The 21161-nt window shown below is 33.6% G+C and overlaps 1 protein-coding gene across 2 annotated transcripts in view; it reads left to right on the top strand.

Annotated features, from left to right (window-relative positions):
* HELLS (helicase, lymphoid specific) overlaps nucleotides 1–21161 on the top strand; it is a 42886-nt gene that overhangs the window by 8427 nt on the left and 13298 nt on the right. The window contains exons 4-19 of one of the 2 annotated variants that reach the window (XM_057736311.1): nucleotides 496–552; nucleotides 2946–2982; nucleotides 3069–3133; nucleotides 5885–5926; nucleotides 8657–8881; nucleotides 9254–9436; nucleotides 10395–10538; nucleotides 13077–13273; nucleotides 15377–15473; nucleotides 16777–16938; nucleotides 18012–18151; nucleotides 18235–18373; nucleotides 19666–19749; nucleotides 19833–19952; nucleotides 20540–20581; nucleotides 20976–21135. In XM_057736311.1, the coding sequence (XP_057592294.1) occupies nucleotides 496–552; nucleotides 2946–2982; nucleotides 3069–3133; nucleotides 5885–5926; nucleotides 8657–8881; nucleotides 9254–9436; nucleotides 10395–10538; nucleotides 13077–13273; nucleotides 15377–15473; nucleotides 16777–16938; nucleotides 18012–18151; nucleotides 18235–18373; nucleotides 19666–19749; nucleotides 19833–19952; nucleotides 20540–20581; nucleotides 20976–21135 (1894 nt within the window). Of the gene's footprint in view, nucleotides 1–495; nucleotides 553–2945; nucleotides 2983–3068; nucleotides 3134–5884; nucleotides 5927–8656; nucleotides 8882–9253; nucleotides 9437–10394; nucleotides 10539–13076; nucleotides 13274–15376; nucleotides 15474–16776; nucleotides 16939–18011; nucleotides 18152–18234; nucleotides 18374–19665; nucleotides 19750–19832; nucleotides 19953–20539; nucleotides 20657–20975; nucleotides 21136–21161 lie in introns of both variants that reach the window. The other variant, XM_057736310.1, reaches the window with a different exon arrangement.

The following is a 21161-nucleotide window of genomic DNA, read 5'->3' as shown; positions in this document are numbered from 1 at the left end:
TTTTCTTACACTCACACACTGATCAATACTCAGCCTGAGTATGCCACTGCACATCTTCAGAGCCTCTTTTGTATGCATACAGCTCTCCTCTCTGGTACTGGACCCTGGTTTGCCAGCTCCTCTTGAGTTTTGCACTCCTGTCTTAACTCAGGGAGACTTGAGCTCTATTTGGGTTTCTCCCTCCATTATTTGCACTTGGAAGTTGCCTTCAGGCAGTAGGCTGGGCAGTCAGAAGATTCACCTCTGTTTCCCTTCTGTCAGTGTTCATTATCCTTTGCTGCGTGTTGCTGAAAACCACTGATATAGCTTATCTAGATTTTAGTTGCTTAAGGCAGGAGGGTACATCTGTTTCCTGTTACTCCACAAAGACTTGAAGTGCAAGTTCTTGTTTTTTAATTTTTATATATAGTTTCTTCATTGTGAACTTAAGTTATTGAGATATGTTTCATACTTTGAATTTTCCGCTTTTGACACTAAGAAAAAATTATCTTACAGGAACAGAAGAAGAAAGAGAAATTGGAGAGAAAAAAGGAATCTTTAAAAGTTACTAAGGTAATAAATAGTAAACTAGAATATTTTGTATACATTATCTTAGGTATTGAAGACATTCTGTTGTATTCTTTTGACTATTGATCATGTATTTAATTTCAACCTTCTTTGTCTGATAACCTATCTTTGTTGGTTGCATAGAAATATGTAAAATCTGTTTCTCAGTATTTTAGATATGGAAGGAGAGCTAAAGAATGACCTCTTTAGTTTCTTAGCCTGTGGACTGTATTTCATAATAGCAAAATTTCACTTATCTGGGGGAAAATCTGCAAATATTATATACCTCAAGGCATCTTATAAGTGGCCAGCTCTTTTGGAGCCTGTAATGATTACTCTTCTTCATGCCTCTAACCTCATCATGTCAACTCGGAGCCATAACAGTAATCTAAATTTGTATCTGTACATAGCTATAGCAGTGGAACCAAAATTGGAGCAGATAGCATATGCAGTAATAGCATTTCAGATAGAGCATTCATTTAGGGATAGCCTGAATTTTCGATGTGATCTTTTTGGGGAATATATTTTAACAAGAGGCTGTTTAATGCCATATTGATAGGGATTGTACAAGCAACACTTGTGCTCGTGAAAAGATAAATAATAAAGGTAATGTCTATTGAGTACTTACTGTGTGCCAGGTATTGTTCTAAGCTTTACATGTTTTTACTTAATTCTCAAAGCAGCTCTGTTAGGTAGAGATAATGTTATTATCCCCATTTTATGTATACAGAAGCTGATTCTAGGAGATAAAGTACAGTCCATCCTCATTATTCATAGATTCCGTATTTGCCAATTAGCCTACTTGCTAAAATTTGTCACCCCCAAATCAATACCTGTGCTTTTGTGGTCATTCACAGACATGTGAATATGCAGACTGGCAAAAAATTTGAGTCTCCCAACATGCACATTTGCAGCTGAGGTCAAACAAAAGCTATCTGCCTTATTCAAGCTGTCACAGTGTAAACAAGTGTCCTTTTTGTGGTCTATTTAATGCCATGACTTTTGCATTTTTGTGGTCTTGGTGGTTTTGCTGTTTAAAAGACTGTCAGCATCTAGTGTTTCTACTGCGAGAAGGCTGTGATATGTCCTGTGGAGAAAATATGTGTGTTAGATAAGCTTCCTTCAGGTGTGATTTACAGTGCTGTTGGCTTTGAGTTCAGTGTTAATCAGCATGTTTTAAATGAGCTGTCTTTAAAGAGCAACATACATAAAACAGGGTTATGTATTGATCAGTTGATAAAGATGTGACTAGAGGCTTGCAGGAACCTAAACTTGTATTTCTCCTAGATGCACTGACTCAGTTTTCACTAGTTTCGTATACATAGCAACTTTATAGAACACAACTATTGTGAATGAGAATTGACTAACTTTGAAGGTCACATATGTAATAATTAGCAATGCCAGGATTTTAACCTAGGATTAATTTCAGACTCCACACTTAATTTCTATACCAAACTGCCTTTGTTAGAAAATATCAAAATGCCAATAGGAAAAATAGGTAGGGCATCTTTGAGTCCAGTTACTTGATTCTTAGTGTGGTCAGTGCTGATGTTAAAGTACACAGCAGATAACTGTGCAACAAAAGCAATTGCGGAAAACTGATATTTGACTCAGTTGCTAATTCCAGGGGCTTATTTTGGGTTTTTGAAGAATGTACTTATAATTTTACCAGCCTAACCATTTACTCCATACTCTTCAACCTGTTGATTTCAATCAGTCCTCACTTTCACCTAGCTAACTTTTTATACCAGGTTTTGGGTTTTTTTCCCTTTATTCTAAAGGTGTCAACCATTAAATTCTTCCTATTCCATTTCACTAGTCTCTTGGTATTTTCTTTTTTAATCCTTTAAATTTTTAACTTCATTTTTATATTTACCTTATTTGTCATTGTTATTTTTCATACATGTTGTCTGCCTATTCTTTTCCAGCTCTCATTTTGAAACTTTGTTTTTGAACATCTCTTCCTTTCCCTTATCTCCTTTCACTAGTATTTTTTCAGTTGGTTTTCTCTTTTATTTTTCTGCTCAGTTGTATTTAACTTATAAATTATAGTGAAAATGAGCACTCTTTCCATACCATACCCAACGAGTATCTTCAGCATAAACATACAGTCGGAGAACATGTGTATGGTAATTTCAAAATAAAAAATGCCTTCTATGTTTAATTTTGAAATTTCTTTTACATGGAAGAAAACTGAGGAAAGTAGAGTCTTTGGGAAAAAGTAGATGGATATGGTTACAAACAAGTTATAATAGGTAAATTACTTTTTGGTAAGCATAATAGCGAAGAGTTGTGGATGTGGTTCAACTGCAAGGAAAGCTAACTTTATCAGTGCCTTTTAACATGTAATACCATAGAAGTCTTTAGGAAAATAATATTCTAAACCCTTGTTTTTGTAGGGTAAAAATTCCATTGATGCAAGTGAGGAGAATGCAGGTAAATTTCCTTGTTCTAGTTTTGAAGAATATGTGTTTATATTTTTTGCTTTAATTACTATAAACAATAAAATATTTTTTTTATAGTTATGAGAAAGAAAAGAGGAAGAGAAGATGAATCATACAATATTTCAGAGGTCATGTCAAAAGAGGTAAAAATCAAGGGGGAAGGACACATAAGATTCAATGTCGAGTAAAACCTATTGTGGGTTTTGAACCACCTTAAAGCTGTTTGGTTACTGTTATTTACCTGGTTTTTCAGCCAGTTAAGTGTTCTAGAGAAGATGGTACCATCTTCTTATTTGTAAAAGGAACATGAGCTTGGCCTAAAAGAAATTATTATAACTTCTTATAACCTCCAAACTGTATCTTAAGAACTTTGTTCCTTGTTTGAAGACCATTAGGGAACTAAAATCATAAACTCATTTCTAAAGCCATTTCTGTTTTCACCTTCTCACTTATTACCTCATTAAATAGAAATTAAAGTGTCTTCAATTATGACAGACCCTAAATATTCCTTAAACATAATTTAATGTATCACATTCTTAATATTTAAAAAAATTCTAACCTTATTACCTACTCCTTTTTTCTTTTGCTGGAAATTCTAAGTCTTTACATCTTCATAAAGGATAAAGTTTCACATAATACTTGTCTTTACTCTAGGGATGTACTCTGATATTTTCCCATTTTTCCCATTTAAAAATAATAGTCAGGACCCACTTAATTTATTATGGAACACACTGAGCCTGCAGCTTGAAAAACACTATTAATGAGATTTGTTGAAGTTTAGCTAATCACACAGCTGTTATGTTAATTCATCAAGTGTTGGTGGCATATCTGCTGTGGGCAAACTTTGTTCTAAGTGGATAAGATCAGTTAGTAAAGAAAGGTAATTATAATGGGGAAGACCCTTTCCTTTTGTATTCTGTTACAAGTTAATCACTAAAGGGATGTTGCCTATAAGCTTAAATAATACATAATGGCTCATCTCTGGGAACCCTGTTTCCCAGGTAATGAGCATTCCTTTGAATGACTGCAAGGAGGAAGAAATTAACATATCCCCTCTGGATACTGATGGGAACCAGGAAATGTTTCACTTTACTCCCACCCCTTTTAGTATAAAAAGAGCCTGAATTCTCACTCAGGCAAGATGGTTACTTGAGGCATGAGCCACCATCTTTTTGGTTGGCTGGCTTTCTGAATAAAGTTGTTATTCCTTGCCCCAACAACTCGTCTCTCGATTATTGGCCTGTTGTGCGGTGAGCAGTAAGAGCTTAGACTCGGTAACATAATCACTGTCTTTGTCTTAACCTATATCCAGTGAGAAAAATTTAGAAGGAAGTAGTTAAATATAATTGGCTAATTGGAAAACGCTATTGAGCATAGAGAGGGGCTCTTAACTCAAGCATGAGTGTCATAAGGGTTTCATCCAGGAAGTTGAGACTTGAGGGATAAAAGTTGCATCATTTAAAGGTGGGGGTAGGTAAATAGGGAAATAGTAAGATATAAGGAAGATACTCAGGATGTGTTGTAGGAAGAGTTAATAACCTTTGACAAATGTCCAGAGGCAGAAGAGTTCCTGGAAAGTTCAAAAAACTTAAAAAGAAGTTGTACTTGGCTCCAGTTTGTAAACAAAAAAGTGATAAAGGATGAAGCTGTAGAGGTAAACAGTGTCAGGCATTTAGGAAATTTAATTTCTAACAAGAATACGTCATAGTTGGTGTTTTGATTCACAAATTATTCTCTAAAAAGGTTCAACTTATCTAGCCATTTTAAAAGACAAGTCTTCTATCCATTCTCTATATAAAATCTCTTTCACCTTTGAATATGAATATCTATACTTACATAATACTTTACATACATACATGAACATACATATACATATGTACGTATGTATGTATGTGGTGTTAATCACCAATCACTTACATGTCCTGTCATTCTCCTGTGTATCTCAAATTTGAGATATGCTTAAAACTTCTTGAATGTATCATACTATTTTATCCTCTTTGTCCTCTACACATATGTTCTTTCTGCTTGAAATATACCCTAACTCTTGTCTTTAATGATTATGTCTTGATGACAACTTTTTCAGATAATTTGATATAATACTCTCCTAAACTCTCCTAAGTCATCAGGGACATTGTCTCCATACCCTTAGCATCTAGTAGGTAATTCAAAATCAAAACACTTTTACTCTGTATTTTTAGTGTATCTGTCTTTGCCTCTTGCTCAGGATTACAAACTCAGGCCCCTAATCCAGAGAGAGGCCTAAAGTGGGCTGGAGTTGGGACCGTAATACATTTGGGAGTGAATCCTTGAATAATGGTAGTAATCACAACTAGACTCTAGAGCAGGGTTTGGAGAACTTTATTCATAAAGGGCCATATAGTAAACATTTTTGGCTTTGAGTAGTTTTGGGTAACTAATTGACCCTGAACTTTGCCGTTGTATCCAAAAAGCAGTCATAGAGAAATGGTAAACCAGTGAGCCTGATTTTGTTCTAATTAAACTTTATTAGACATTTATAAAGACAGGTTGCCAGCTAGAGTTGGTCTGTGGGCTGTAGTTTGCCAGCCTCTGTATTTAGAGGACTATGAATTTGGACTTAGTCTATTCAGATAAACTTCAACTAAAAAACAAAAAACAAAAAAAAACCACACAACTGGAAAATTTGGGAGTAAATATTCCAATTTCTAAGTACTGCTAATGAATTCAGAATTTTATAAGATACTATGGGCTTAATTTTGTCTGAGGTCCACTAGTTTGATCCCTCTGTATTTTAATTACCTTGTGAGCTTTATCCCCATTTCCTGGCATAAAATCAGAAAAAGAATAAATTTTTGTTGAATAAATGAAAGAACCACATTCACTGTTATTTTGCTTTTGTTTTCTCAATGTTTTAGGAAATTTTGTCTGTGGCTAAGAAAAATAAAAAGGAGAATGAGGTAAGAGATTTATAATAGATATTAAATTCAGGAGTCGTATTTGTTTCCCAGATCATTAGCCTCTTTTCTCTTAATCACCAGTGTACATTTTTTTCTCACTAGTTATCCTCTATTTCCTAGCTTTAAAAAAAATAGCCATTTGCTTTTTTACCGTAACATGCTTTTTTCTTACATATCAACTTTTGGTGGTCTATTGCATGTTCCTTAGGGTGTAAATACTAATTTATGGATCTTTGGGAGTCTAGCAATGATGCAAGTAACTGTAACCATATGGATATATACATTCCACATGTATTTATTCCACAGCTTGTGGAAGCCCTGAGGGATACTTTAATCTTGTTCCTGGCCTTTAAGATTTTATTTAGATCCATTTGGGAAGGCTTGATTCTGCCCTATCCCCAACCCCTCATTTTATGTAAAGAGTTTCCTTGTTACCTGAGTATTTACAATCCAAGGCCCTATAATTACAAGATTTATTCTTTGTTCAGTATAAGGATTGGTTTGTGATGTAGTTATAACCCAGCTATGTTTAATGTAAATAAGATTAAGTAAACATTTTAAAAAAATATTTAGTTGCAGTTTTAAAGATAAAGCCCAATCTAATCTTCTACCACGATTTACTATGGAATTGACCACATTTTATAATATACAATAAATAAACATCCTGATCTTGTGTTCATTCTGATAAATTTTGACAAATGTATACATCTATTTAACTATCACCCAAATCAAGATTTGGAACCTTTTCGTTATGGTAGAAGGATCCCTTGTATCACTTTCCAGTCATTTCCCCACCCCAAACCTAAAGGCAACTGCCTCTTGACTTCCATCATAGTACTTTTGCCCAATTTTTTAAAAACTTCTATCACATCTAGTTTTCATACAAATGAAATATAAATATGTATTTTATTTGCTGCTACTTTTCATTCAGCGTGGATGATAATCATTGATGTCGTTGAGTTTGTTACTAGTTGGTTTCTTTTTACTTCTGAGTAGTAGTCCATTGAATATTAAACGTCTTTATCCATTCTCTTCATGAGCCATTTGGATTGTTTCCACTTTGTGACTATTCTGAATGAGGCTGCTCTGATAATTTGTGTAAAAGATCTCTGGACGTGTTTTCATTATTTTTTGGTATATACCTAGGAATGGAATTGCTGGCTCATATGGTAAATGTAGTTCAACTTTATAAGAAAGTACAGATCTTTTTCCAAAGTGGACACACCATTTTACTCTCATTAGCAGTGTATAAAAGTTTCAGTTCATATTATTGCCAGCATTTTATATTATTAGTCTTTTTAATTTTCGCCATTCTACCGAATGTGAAATGAATCTCATGTATTTATTTTGTATTTTCTTAATTACTAATGTAGAGTTTATTTTCACATTTGTAATGACTGTTTATATGTTTTCTTTTGTAAAGTTTCTGTTCATATCTTTTGCCCAGTTATTGGGTTGTCTTTTTGTTGATATATGAATTCTTTAATCTGATCATTGTCAGATATATTTGCTGTATTTTCTGTCACTTTGTGGCCTGCCTACTCATTTTCTTAATGATATCTTTTAATAAGCAGAAAATTTTAAAATTTTGTGATAGCCCAAATCATTATTTTTTCTTTTGGTGGTTAGTGGGTTTTTTTTTTGTCTTGTATAAGAAGTATTTGTCTATCACAAGGTTATCACATTATTCTGTTTTCTTCTAAACGCTTTATGGTTCTGGGTTTGATGTTTAGGTATATCATTTCATCACAGATTTTATGTATGAAATGGTGAAACTCAAGTTTCCTATTTTTCCAGTTGAATATCCAGCATCATTTATAAGACTTATCATTTATAAGACTTCCCTTTCAATTGATTAATCCTTGTTTTCATAGACTTAAAATGGAGTTGTGGACATAGCTAACCAGTAAAATCTGCCATTGGTAGTAAGTTGATGCTGTGTCACAAACAGATAAATTGACACTTAAGTTTTATATAGTGAGTTTTTAAACTATATTTGCTTGCTCCTTTCCCTGTAGTGAAAGTAATTACATAGATGAAAGTAAGTATTTTTATGTTCCTTGAAAATAATTTCTTCAACAGACATTATCTGTTATCCTACCTATGAGTGAAGCAAATTATTAAGAAAATAGTTTAATATATTCTTGGGTAGCACATTTTAGAGTTTTGCAAGGGATGTATAATTGTAAAGGTCATTTCAGAAATATATGCCTGTTACATGTGTTATTTTCAGAATTTTCCCCCCCCCAATGCCTTTGCATTTGTGGGGGAATGGAAGTAACGGTCTATAGGGTTTTATTCAACATGTGGCTTTATTTTTTCATATCCAATGATTATACAACTGGGCAAATATACATATATATATTTTAATATTTATTTGTTTAAATTTTGGCTATGTCGGGTCTTAGTTGCAGTACACAGGATCTTTGTTGTGGCGGTCTTAGTTGCAGTACACAGGATCTTTGTTGTGGCGCACTGGCTTCTGTCTGGTTGTGACTCTCGTGCTCAGTAGTTGTGGCATGCAGGCTTAGTTGCCCCATAGCATGTGGGATCTTAGACCCCCAACCAGGGATCAAACCCGTGTCCCCTGTATTGGAAGGCAGATTCTCAACCACTGGACCACCAGGGAAGTCCCTGGGCAAATTTTGATTAGTGGTTACATTTTCTCATTAATGGAGGGTTGCAGCATTATTATGTATTAAACTTCTAATTAAGCTTTTTTCTTTACAGGATGAAAGCTCCTCTTCTAATCTCTGTGTAGAAGATCTTCAGAAAAATAAAGATTCAAATAGTAAAATTAAAGATAGATTATCTCAAACGGTTAGGCAAAACACTAAATTCTTTTTTGACCCAGTTCGGAAATGTAATGGACAGCCAGTACCCTTTCAGCAACCAAAACACTTCACGGGAGGAGTCATGCGATGGTACCAAGTGGAGGGCATGGAATGGCTTAGGGTAATGAATCCTCAATTTTAATACAAGATATTGGTTCATTTCTATATAATAACCTATTAATATGTAACGCTCCTTGAGTTGTTCCTTCTGTGTTTCACTATTATATATAAAACAAACATTTCTGTGTAAATACTTATTTTCTAATTTATTTATCCAGAGTAAATTTTTGAAAGTGAAAAATTATCTTATCCAAGGCTACCAGCATTTTATGGCTTTGGTAACTGAGTTCCCACAAGCATTATTATAACTTACAGTGTGAATATGTCAGTCTCATAAGTATAATGTTTGGGTTAAAAGAAGAAATAAGCTTATTGCTGGTTCAATAGGTGTTTATATCAGCATTTAAATACAGTGTATGTTATTTTTGTCCAGATGCTTTGGGAAAATGGAATTAATGGCATTTTAGCAGATGAAATGGGATTGGGAAAGACAGTTCAGTGCATTGCTACAATTGCATTGATGATTCAGAGAGGAGTACCTGGACCTTTTCTCGTCTGTGGCCCTTTGTCTACACTTCCTAACTGGATGGCCGAGTTCCAGAGATTTACACCAGAAGTAAGATGTGTTTCCTTTTGTTAAATATATAATCATTACAAATGTTTTAATGTTTTGTTGCCTGAATTAACTTATAGATCTCTTACTGTAATTATATTAATTTCTGTGTGGCACTATATCTTATTTGACTTATCTTTCACTCTCAGCAATACTTTCTTTAAGTTTACATAGAATAGGCATTAGTAATCTCAGACATCTTGCCCAGAACATCCCTGGGTGGTTTTTAGTGCATTGAATAATTTGACTCACCTGAGACAGACCTCGGTAGAATTTATTTTTTAATTCTGTTCATCCTTATTATGGTGGTTTCCTTCCATACACAGGCGTTTTTAGCCACATCCTTGTCTTATGAGAAGGGTATATTCCAGAAATAACTCCATCATCTCTCTCACCTTATACTTGATTTGTTTTTAATGGCTTTTTTATACTCCCATAGTAGCCCAATAATTTATTAGAATTGACTTGACTCCTTTTATTTTTATTTATTTATTTTTAAAAATTTATTTACTGATTGATTGGCTGTGTTGGGTCTTTGTTGCTGTGCGTGGGCTTTCTCTAGTTGTGGAGGGGGGGCCCCTCTTCATTGTGGTGTGTGGGTTTCTCATTGTGGTGGCTTCTCTTGTTGTGGAGCATGGGCTCTAAGCACACGGGCTTCAGTAGTTGTGCCTTGTGGGCTCTAGAGCACAGACTCAGTAGTTGTGACGCATGGGCTTAGTTGCTCTGCGGCACATGGGATCTTCCTGGACCAGGGCTCGAACCCGTGTCCCCTGCATTGGCAGGTGGATACTTAACCACTGTGCCACCAGGGAAGCCCTTGACTCATTTTATTATAGAAAAATAGAACTAAGGTGAAGTTACATTATATTTTTTCTCTCAGAAATGATTAACTTTATATTTTACAAATTGTTATTTACATTTATTTCTAAAGTTTGTTATAAATCAATATAAAACCTTTTAGATTCCTACTATGTTATATCATGGGACCCAGCAAGAACGTCGAAAATTGGTAAAGCATATTCACAAACGGAAAGGGACATTGCAGATTCATCCTGTTGTGATCACTTCATTTGAGATAGCTATGAGAGACCGAAATGCCTTACAGGTATGAATGATCTTATTGGATTCCTTGTAATCCGTAAATCACATTTTTCTTATAACACTTTTCTCACTATCCAGTAGCATTTGTTTAATTTTTTTTTCTGATGGAAGTAATAGATTGCATTGCGCATATTCCTTTAGAACCTGGAGGTTTAAGGTTTGTAGTCTCTAACAAAAAAATTAAAACCTTTGGCACTTTAATCTATAGCCACAACACCATTTTAATTATTTTTTTTTAATTTAAAATTTTTTTTCCTTTTTTTTTTTTAAATTAATTTTTTTTTTTTGGCTGTGCTGCATGGCATGCGGGATCTTATAGTTCCCTGACCAGGGATCAAACCCATGCCCTCTTAAGTGAAGCACGGAGTCCTAACCACTGGACCATCAGGGAATTCCCTCCACAATAACATTTTAAACGTGTTAGAATCAACCAGACATAGACCTAATCTGTGACTGTATCACAGATGTCTCTGACAGGTGCTTTAAGTATATAGAACTTATCCATTTAATTTTAATCAGATAGTAGAATATATGAAGACAAGTTATTTTTTACTACCCGGGTGAGTCAAAAATTATCCTTACTCTAGTGGCTGTAGAATTTATAGAAGTTTTAATATAACCAGAGTGCAGATAATTTTTGACTCACCCTCGTATCTCATGGATCTACTGTGGCATAACATTTCTATATGTGTTTTTCTTTGTGTTGTAGCTACTTATTTATTTGTGCCCAAGTTATTATAATGCAATTGGAAAATGGACTTCTCATTGCCTCTCTCAGTTCATTTTTTGGTGTTTTGAACTTCTTCCTCACTGCTCCACCTATTTCACATAGAGTCTTTAATGCTTTGTTTTTCTCTCTGACCAGTACAGTTGACCTTTGAACAACATTGGGGTTAGGGCACCAACCCAATATGCGGTAGAAAATTTGTGTATATTTTATAGTGGGCCCTCCATAAGTGCAGTTCTGGATCTGGATTCAACAGCTCATGAATCATGTAGTACTGTATGTAGTATTTACTATTGAAAAAAATCTGCATATTAAGTGGACCCGAGTAGTTCAGACTTGTGTTGCTCAAGATTCAGCTGTATATCAAATTTTACTTGTGTGCTGGTGGAACTTTGGAATGTGATTTGCAGTTATTTCTTCACAGTATATGTAAAGATGCTGCATGTAGGAAAAAAGTAGTGCACAGAAAGACTTAAAAGTGCTTGTAATTCTACCTGAGAATTACTACTGCTGTATTATATAACTGTTGTTAGCATATAATTTATAAGTATGGTAATACTTTATGTTGCTTATTGAAACATGTTTTCTACTAAATAATATAACATGAAGATCTAATTATTTTGATTTCCATAGCCAGCACATATTTAAACAGTAAGCTTTCTTATCAGTTGCATTTGTCAGTGGCAAGAATTTTTGTAATTTTCCCTTTCACTGAGCTTTTGTTATTATTGCAAGGATACTAGCTTTGGGGGTTGATGACATTGGAGGTACAGGACTTCTGTTCCTGAGTGGCAGCAGAAGTATCAGAATCCATTTACTAAGTCATTTTTCAGGTTCCTCATCATTTCTGTTGAATTGGGTTTTGTCTCTTGCTTATTCATTTATGAAGGATGTTTTATATTTTGCTTCATTTTTTAAGGTCGATATTTTACAGTGAGAGATTATTCAGGCTATCTGATTTGTTTGCCTTATTGTCAGAAAAAATTCCAAGTTTTTTATTAAAGAAGTCATAGTATTATTTTAAAATTTTCTTTTCATTTTGCTATGAATGTAAAGTAAAATGCGAAAGATAACCCTTTTCATACTCTTTCCCCCAGTCTGCCAATCCTGTTATCCAAGGCTGCCTACCTGTTGCATATTTCTGTATTTTTACACAGTAAAATACAGAAACTTTGTTTGCTTAATCAAGATAAAAGAGCATGGATATTAAAGATGAGAAATTAAAACAATTTTCATGACAACTCAGTGAAAGTAAATGGATAGCTTTCCGTAAAGATATGAATTAGCTCCAGCAGAAAGGGAAAACCTAAACAAACCAATAACTATGTAAGAAGTGGAGAACACCATCGGATAAAAAAAAGTGTCAACCTCAGATGTGGGCCTCCAGAATGAATTTTCTAATGCTATTTAACATTTCAGAGCATATAGAACTAATAAAGTCTTTCAGTTCCTTTTTTAGGACTCCAGGATAACACTAATTAAAAATTGACAAAGCATTAGAAAGGAAAACTACAGACTGCTTTGACTAAAGAATGTGAATGGAGAAATCTTAAATACATAACCGCAGGTGGACTTTAATTATTAGTTTCGGACCAAGTGAGGTCTATTTCAGCAACACAAGTATATATCAATTTTAGGAAATTAACTTATTCTTTTAGTAATCAGAGAAAAACATGATCATCTCAATAGGTACAGAAATACCATTTGATAAAATTGAACATTCATTCCTAATAAAGAGGTTTTATTTTTAGAATTGCTTTTAGGAAAAATTGTGAGATCATCATATAAAAAGTTTCCCCTAAATTCCTTTTCTAGAATTGCTATTGGAAATACTTAATAGTAGATGAAGGACACAGGATTAAGAACATGAAGTGCCGCCTAATCAGGGAGTTAAAACGATTCAATGCGGATAACAAACTTCTTCTGACTGGTACTCCTTTGCAAAACAATTTATCAGAGCTTTGGTCACTGCTAAACTTTTTGTTGCCAGATGTATTTGATGACTTGAAAAGGTAGGTAAGCCAGTTATTTAATTATTTCCTATGTTTTTCTAACCGTCTCAAAATCTGCTCATAATTAAAATTAATTTCTTTCTTCTATGTAGCTAGATTAAAGTGATAGCTTTTGGCCAGTTCTTTGTATATATTACATGTCCTGCTCTCTTTATTTTTCTTTTTTCCAGTTTTATTAAATAATTGACATGCATCACTGTATAAGTTTAAGATGTATAGCATGATGGTTTGATTTACATATATTGTGAAGTGATTACCACTATAGGTTTTAGTTAACATCCATCATCTCAAATAGATACAATAAAAAGATACAAATAGATACAATACAATAAAAATACAATAAAATCTCTCCTTGTGATGAGAACTCTTAAGATCTACTATCTTAACAACTTTCCTATATATCTTAAAGCTATATTAACTGTAGTCATCATGTTGTACATTACATCCCTAGTGTCTATTTTATAACTAGAAATTTGTACCTCTTAACCACCTTTCTCCAGTTCCCCCTCCCGCCATATTCTACTTTTGACACAGATTATGAGAGGAGATAAATAAAAGATTATTTAAAATTTATTGCATTGATTAAAGGAAAATTGTTTTATGCTGCCTTAAAAAAAAATTTTTTTTTTTTTTTGATTGTGCCATGCGGTTTGCAGGATCTTTGTTCCCCTACTAGGGGTTGAACCCGGGCCCACGGCAGTGAAAGCCCCAAATGTCTTAACCCCTGGACCGCCAGGGAATTTCCTGCCTTAAAATATTTTTATAAAGCTCCTTATTGTCTTAACTTTGTGAAACACTTTCAGATGGATTTTATTCTCACAAACAAGGGATAGAGAAGTTGAATACATCCCCTGTCACACATAAGAAAATCCTAGTGTCATTATTAAAAATATAACTGGTTAATGCCAGGCTCAAAAATATAACCAAGGTCTCCCAGTTTCACTCTTATGGTTTTTATTCTAGAAACTGTTAGCTTATATCATAAAAAGTAAAATATAAACACAGTTTTCAGAAAATCATTAGTATGCTCAGAAAAGAAGAGTAAATAATCTTACCAGACATTAAAAATATTAACATAAAAGTATCAAAATCAGGAGGGCAAAATAATTGACTTGTACTTACTTTGGCATTAGTGAAGGAAGAAAGTTAATTTTATATGGGAAAATAACTTTTTTAACATTTTATTTTGAGAATGTATTCCACTTCTGGTAACCAAATGTTAGCCCAAGGCCAGACTGTCTTAGGGAACATTTATTAAAAGACAAGATTTCCAGGTCCTATGCATTTCTACTGAGTTAGAACACTGAGGTAGGAGCTGGGAATCTGAATTTATAAAATGTGCCTCAGGTGATGAAATTTTGGGAGCATCTAGTCTAACAACTGCATTAATGTTATTAGAATCTTTCCCAATTGTATTTACTGACAATATAGTGTTACTTAGTATAGACATGCTTATATTTAATAGCTCATGTTAATAGGGTTTTTTTTTTAACATTGTGAAGAACTAAGGCTATTAATAGATATCATTATCAGGGCACACATAAGTTAAATTTTAAAAACATTGTAGTGGGTCACATTTTTCCTAGAGAGATCATATGGCTTTGGTTTTCAGAGATAGTTTTCATTTCTATAACTTCATTAAAATGTTTCATAAAATGTGTACCTTAGGATGTGAGGGCGATTTGGCTGTGACATCTGTCACCCCACTGACCTGTAGGGAAGATGTCCCTTTCCTCCCACGGGACGTGTGTCCCTCCCGAAGCTATGTGCTTGGTCGAAGAGGGCAACATTCCCCAATAGAGGAGGACCCATCTCAAGGTCCATTTGTAGGGGAGAATATGGGATAGTCAAGCTTCCAAGACTCCAGACATATCCAAATAAAGTCTGCCTTTAAAAAAGAGGGGAAAAAAATGTATCTTAATGTTTATTTGATATTCATACTATTGCAGAATAATATATTTATAAATCAGCAAAAATGTTCCCTTTAAGAAAATATCTGCTTCATGATACATAGATTAATAAAGTTGAAAATGCAAAACATATCATATTAATATAATTGATTTATTTGATAGGTTAACTTGTAATAATTTTTTTCTTTTATAGCTTTGAATCTTGGTTTGATATCACTAGTCTTTCTGAAACTGCTGAAGATATTATTGCTAAAGAAAGAGAACAGAATGTATTGCATATGCTGCACCAGGTTTTGACTTTTTTCTTATTCTGCTTACTATAGACTCAGAATAAAAAAGGAACCCTAGAAATTACCTGTTCAACCCATTGTAGTAGATTTTGAAAAGTGAGGCCCCCTCCCCCCCCCAAATTTAACTCTCCTGCCCTTTCCCCTCCCCCAGAGGTGTCATGGCGTTACAGAAGAACTAAACTGCTTTTCATAATTTTGTCTTTTTCATCTATACTCATTTTACCCCTAAGGGTTACTGACATGTTTGTCAGCCAAAAATGAAAATAAGTGATTTTTATGCAATGTTTGCTAATAATAGTTGTATAATTTACTTACTTGTATGATCCATTCTAGTATTTCGTACAGAACTCCATCTATCCTATCTATCTTTAAAAAAGCATACTCTTTCAAAGATCTCCTAGTTTCATATGTGGGCCCGAAAAGCTTCTCAATTATGCTTTGTCAATTTTATTAAAAATATTTTTGAAAAAGTTTTTTTGACTTTGAAGTTTTCTGAGTTTGAAGTGACAGTAGAAATCAAAGTAAAAATAATATCCCAAATCATACCTTCCCAAATCATATGCACTTTTTTTTTTTTTTTTGATAATTGCCTGTAGGTATATATGTTTCTGGGCTGCTGTCTACAGATGCTTTTTTCTTAAACTATTGGTAATGTTCTCTCTTTCTGTGGAAAATTAAAGTGTATGCTTGGCTCTATACCTCTGAGGTATTTAAGTACAGAGCCCTAATCTATATGTAAATTAATTGCCAATTTAAAGGTAAGGCTATAAAGGATATAAAATGATTTTTTTAAAGTTTGTTTTCTTTTAAAGACCTAAACAGTTTAAAAATGATGTAATTATCTGTTGTGTTTCTGTCGTTTTGTAAGTGCGGAAATCTCTTGTCATCACAGCTGATGAAGGATAGTAATTTTAAGTCTGAAGTTTTAGGACTTACAGAAGGAAACTTTTCATGCCTACTTTTCTGAGTCAGTTGTTTTTTTGGTGTTCAAAACCTCATTTTTAAAAACTATGGGCTATAACTTTATCCCTAAGAAGTACAGATATCACCTTCTTATTTCTGCTTTTTAAAATAGAATTTTTGAAAAATTAATAAGTTGTAAAATGTTACAGATAAACACTGAGTTTGTCATGTGGTTTTTGATCTGGAAAATTTCAGAGATATTTTATATCACCTTTTGAGATGTGATAGTTTTATATAGGAAGAAAAGAGGAAGAAGAATAAAGGGTATTTTGGAAGAGTATTTCTTGAAAATACAGAAATGTTTTATATTTATATATGTTTATTCATGTTTAAATTTTAGATTTTAACACCTTTCTTACTGAGAAGACTAAAATCTGATGTTGCCCTTGAAGTTCCTCCTAAACGAGAAGTAGTTGTTTATGCACCACTTTCAAAGAAACAAGAGATCTTTTACACAGCCATTGTGAACCGTACAATTGCGAACATGTTTGGATCCAGTGAGGTAGAGTGTGGATTTGAAATAAACTGTAAATGACAGTTGGCATAAATTTCATGGTTGATTTCAGTCTTATATAAGGCTTATCACCTGTTTTCATGACTTGTTGAGGGTGAATTTCTAACTAGAATATAAGGTATAAGTCCAGTAGCAAAAATTGTCTCCTAGTAATTCTGTGGTCCTGCTAAAATTCAAGTGATGGTTCCTGCAGTAATTGCTTTATAGGCATCTGAAATACTGTCTAGGGATGGACTTGGAAATAATTTGAACAAGCACATAATATACTAAGGGCTTGCCAACTAGACCAGTCACCCCAAATATATAATCCCTTTACAGGAGGTTGCTGGTAGCCAAAAAATTTAATAAAATCCTCTATTTGAAAGAAGTATCTTTTTTAGTCACTCACCATATTACAGGATATTGAATTGGAATGTGATTATCTTATAATTGAAGATTAGGAGGCCCTTAAATTTTGTTCAGATATCCAGATTTTTGACTGTTTGCCATGGACCTATGTATTTTCTTTTCAAAATATTTATGATTATGCATTTCTGTTTTGTACAACCATTGAACTTATCCCATTTTCATTTTAATTAAAGGGGATCTGGCTTTTTAGCTATTAGAAAATTAAAGTAGTTGCCTATTGGGAGGAATTTCATTGCAGTATTATACCAATCCAAAGAAATATCCTCTGCATTGCAGATATGTGGAGCCTCATTTCAGCCCAGAGCTATTAATTCCTTTATATAAGTTCAGAAGTTTTATCCATCCTTAATTTTTTCCATTGAGATATGAGTGCATTAACTCTGATTCCAGATATTGTCTTCAGTGTTAAAACAATTAAATTTCACATGAAAACATTTACATTTGGCTGTAGTTTATAGATCCTTGATTTTGTGCCTTTGGAAATTACTAAACTTGATGATGACAGACAAAATTTTCTTCCTTATGTCTTAAAACATTTTGTACATAAATATATTGTATTCCACTTTGTGTATGTATATATACACACATACATATATATAATTTAAGAGTTACAGCTTTTTAAACACATATTTCTTTAATTTGTTCTGTTTTAGAAAGAAACAGTTGAGCTGAGTCCCACTGGACGACCAAAACGGCGAACTAGAAAGTCAATAGATTATAGCAAAATAGATGATTTCCCTAATGAATTGGAAAAATTGATCAGCCAGATACAGCCAGAGGTAGACCGAGAAAGGTGTGAGTTTAAAAATAAATTTAAGTATTTTTTAAACTGTGGGTTTTTTTTTCTCATATTCATGAATTATGTATTTTGAGCAGAGCTGTTGTAGAAACAAATATCCCTGTAGAATCTGAAGTTAATCTGAAGCTGCAGAATATAATGATGCTACTTCGTAAGTGCTGTAATCATCCATATTTGATCGAGTACCCTATAGACCCAGTCACGCAAGAGTTCAAGGTGAATACTATTTAATAATATGCTGTTTTGATTTCTGTCACTTTTTTTTATGTTGGGTGAAAGTGTCATTTTTTAAAATTATTATTATTATTTACGGTAAATACTGTGCTGTTTGTCATATGTAGTAAGTGGAGATAGTATTCTCCCCCATAAATTCAGAGAACTTTATGAATGTTAGAATAAAGGCCGTTTTCTATAGGTAAGCTAACGAATATTTTTATTTATGTATTTTATGTAAACATTAAGAATCCTCCTAAATTTAGAGTGATATTGGAAATATACGCTTTTTGGTAACAGTTGATCCCCACTCCTGTTTTACTTGCTGTCTATTTTAGAGATTGTTGTCACCTTTTCAGTATTCCTTTTAGTTAGTATTCAGGTTGTTAAAATCACTCTGGCTGCTCATTGCTTAAATCTCAACAAATAGCCACAGAAGAGAACAAAAAGTTGATGTTGAGTTGTGGGCTTTCAGATTAAATGGATGAAACTGATTTCTTGGGCAGTTGATGGAAAAATAACATAGTATTAAAGTAAATAACATATTTATAGTACCAGTTAACCCTATTTTGTACTAGTTTACAACAGGATTCCTCACCCTTGGCAATATTGATATTTTGGGTCAGATAATTCTTTGTTAAGGAGGTGCTGTCTGGTGGACTATAGGCCATCTGTCCAGCATCCCTAGCCTCTATCCCCTAGATGCTTCTCCCAGTGTGTCAACCTAAAGTATCTCCCAGGCACTGCCAAATATACCCTGGTGGAGGCAAAATTGCCCCCATTTGAGAACCACTCCTTTAAAGCTTTTCACTGAGTAAGGAAGAAGATAATCTCTGAAGGTAATTAATAGTCACCAGAAGGTAATTAATAGTCACCAGGTTAAAAATTTCATCTTTGATACTTCGGTTGTTTATAAGCTCTTACACTTTCTTTAATTTCTACTGAGAGTTTTAGCAGTAATTTTCATACACATATGTTTGAAAGTACTCAGTTATAAAGAATAAAGCTCAACATTATGTATGTTTTGGGGAGATGGATAGGGAGGATAGATTATACACTTAAACTGAATTTCTTTTTTTTCATGAAATCATTGGTTTTAAATTGTAGAGTATGTCTTTCCTTGAGAACTATCTTCTGATAAAAAAGATCAAATAACAAGGTCAACTTAAAAAGTTTTATAGGGACTTCTTTGTCATTTAAAATTAAACTATTAACATGGATTTTATTTTGACAAAAACAGATTATTGGTAGTTGTGACTTTTTTTTTTTTCTCCATTTCTTTGCTCACTTTTAAGATTGATGAAGAGTTGGTAACAAATTCTGGGAAATTCTTAATTTTGGATCGGATGCTGCCACAACTAAAAGCCAGAGGTCACAAGGTGTGGTACTTTTGATTGCATTTTTGGTTGTTTAATTATTCTTTATTAATCAATATAGGTACTAAGATATATTTAAATTTCAGGTGCTGCTTTTTTCACAAATGACAAGAATGTTGGACATTTTGATGGATTACTGTCACTTTAGAAATTTCAACTTTAGCAGGCTTGATGGATCCATGTCTTACTCAGAGAGAGAAAAAAATGTAAGACTGCTTATGTCATACGTATTTAATTCTTTTATGTAACTCCTGTCTTGATTTCTGAAGTATTGTTGAAAATAGACCTAGAGACTTCCCTGGTGGTCCAGTGGATAAGACTCTGCTTCCACTGCAGGGGGCTCGGGTTCGATAGGGGAACTGAGATCCCACATACTGCTGGCACAGTGCGGTCAAAAAAAAAAAAAAAAGAAGACCCACATCCTAGGGCCTCTGGTTTATTGCCACAACCTGGGCAACAGGCATGATTATGGATTTTTTTGTTTCATGGGAGGTGAATCTGATAATTTTATCTCTTTCCACCAAGTTGGTCATTTTCAATTTTATGGCTTCTGGGGCTCTCATTTATTTATCCCACACCAGAAGTCCTATGGATGCTTAGAACTCAAATCCAGCATGAAGAATGCTGGCTTATTATATCCCTTGGGACACCACTGCCCTCCCCCTTCCTTTGCTGGTAAACAAATGGTTGGTTATAAGATAGCTGCTTAACATGCAGCTCTGAATCCACATTCCAGGCAGGAACAGTTTCTTTCTTTCTTAGTAATTCCTTATGTAATCCCTTTTGCTTTTAGATGCACAACTTCAACACAGATCCAGATGTGTTTATCTTTTTAGTGAGTACACGAGCTGGTGGTCTGGGCATTAATTTGACTGCAGCAGATACTGTTATCATTTATGATAGTGATTGGGTAAGTTGGAAGTGTAGCAATATACTGATTATGTTTCCATTCTGAATTTTAAATTTTTCATTGTACACTTTGTAATTTCATTTATCTATTTTGAAAAGATATCCACTTTAAGATGAGAATCATTTCTTTATCAGATGTCCAGTGTATAAAGACTTGAACATACTTTATCATTGAAGTCACTTTAGAATTCTAAATTGAGTTAAGGCACTGTTTAAAAGATGCTGATTGGATCATGTTTGTTGCGTTTCCTCAACATATTATGAGTTTAAATAATTTTAACCTTAAATTGTTAAATATTATTTTTCTTTTTAACTTTAAGAACCCCCAGTCTGATCTTCAGGCCCAGGATAGATGTCATAGAATTGGTCAGACAAAGCCAGTTGTTGTATATCGTCTTGTTACTGCGAATACTATTGATCAGAAGATTGTGGAAAGAGCAGCTGCTAAAAGAAAACTGGAAAAGTTGATCATCCACAAAAGTAAATAACATTTTGTAGTACTTTTT

Source organism: Hippopotamus amphibius, chromosome 5 (genome assembly GCF_030028045.1).
Source record: "Hippopotamus amphibius kiboko isolate mHipAmp2 chromosome 5, mHipAmp2.hap2, whole genome shotgun sequence".
Taxonomy (NCBI): domain Eukaryota; kingdom Metazoa; phylum Chordata; class Mammalia; order Artiodactyla; family Hippopotamidae; genus Hippopotamus; species Hippopotamus amphibius.
Note: the sequence above shows the minus strand (reverse complement) of the source record. Positions and strands in the feature narration are given on the sequence as shown.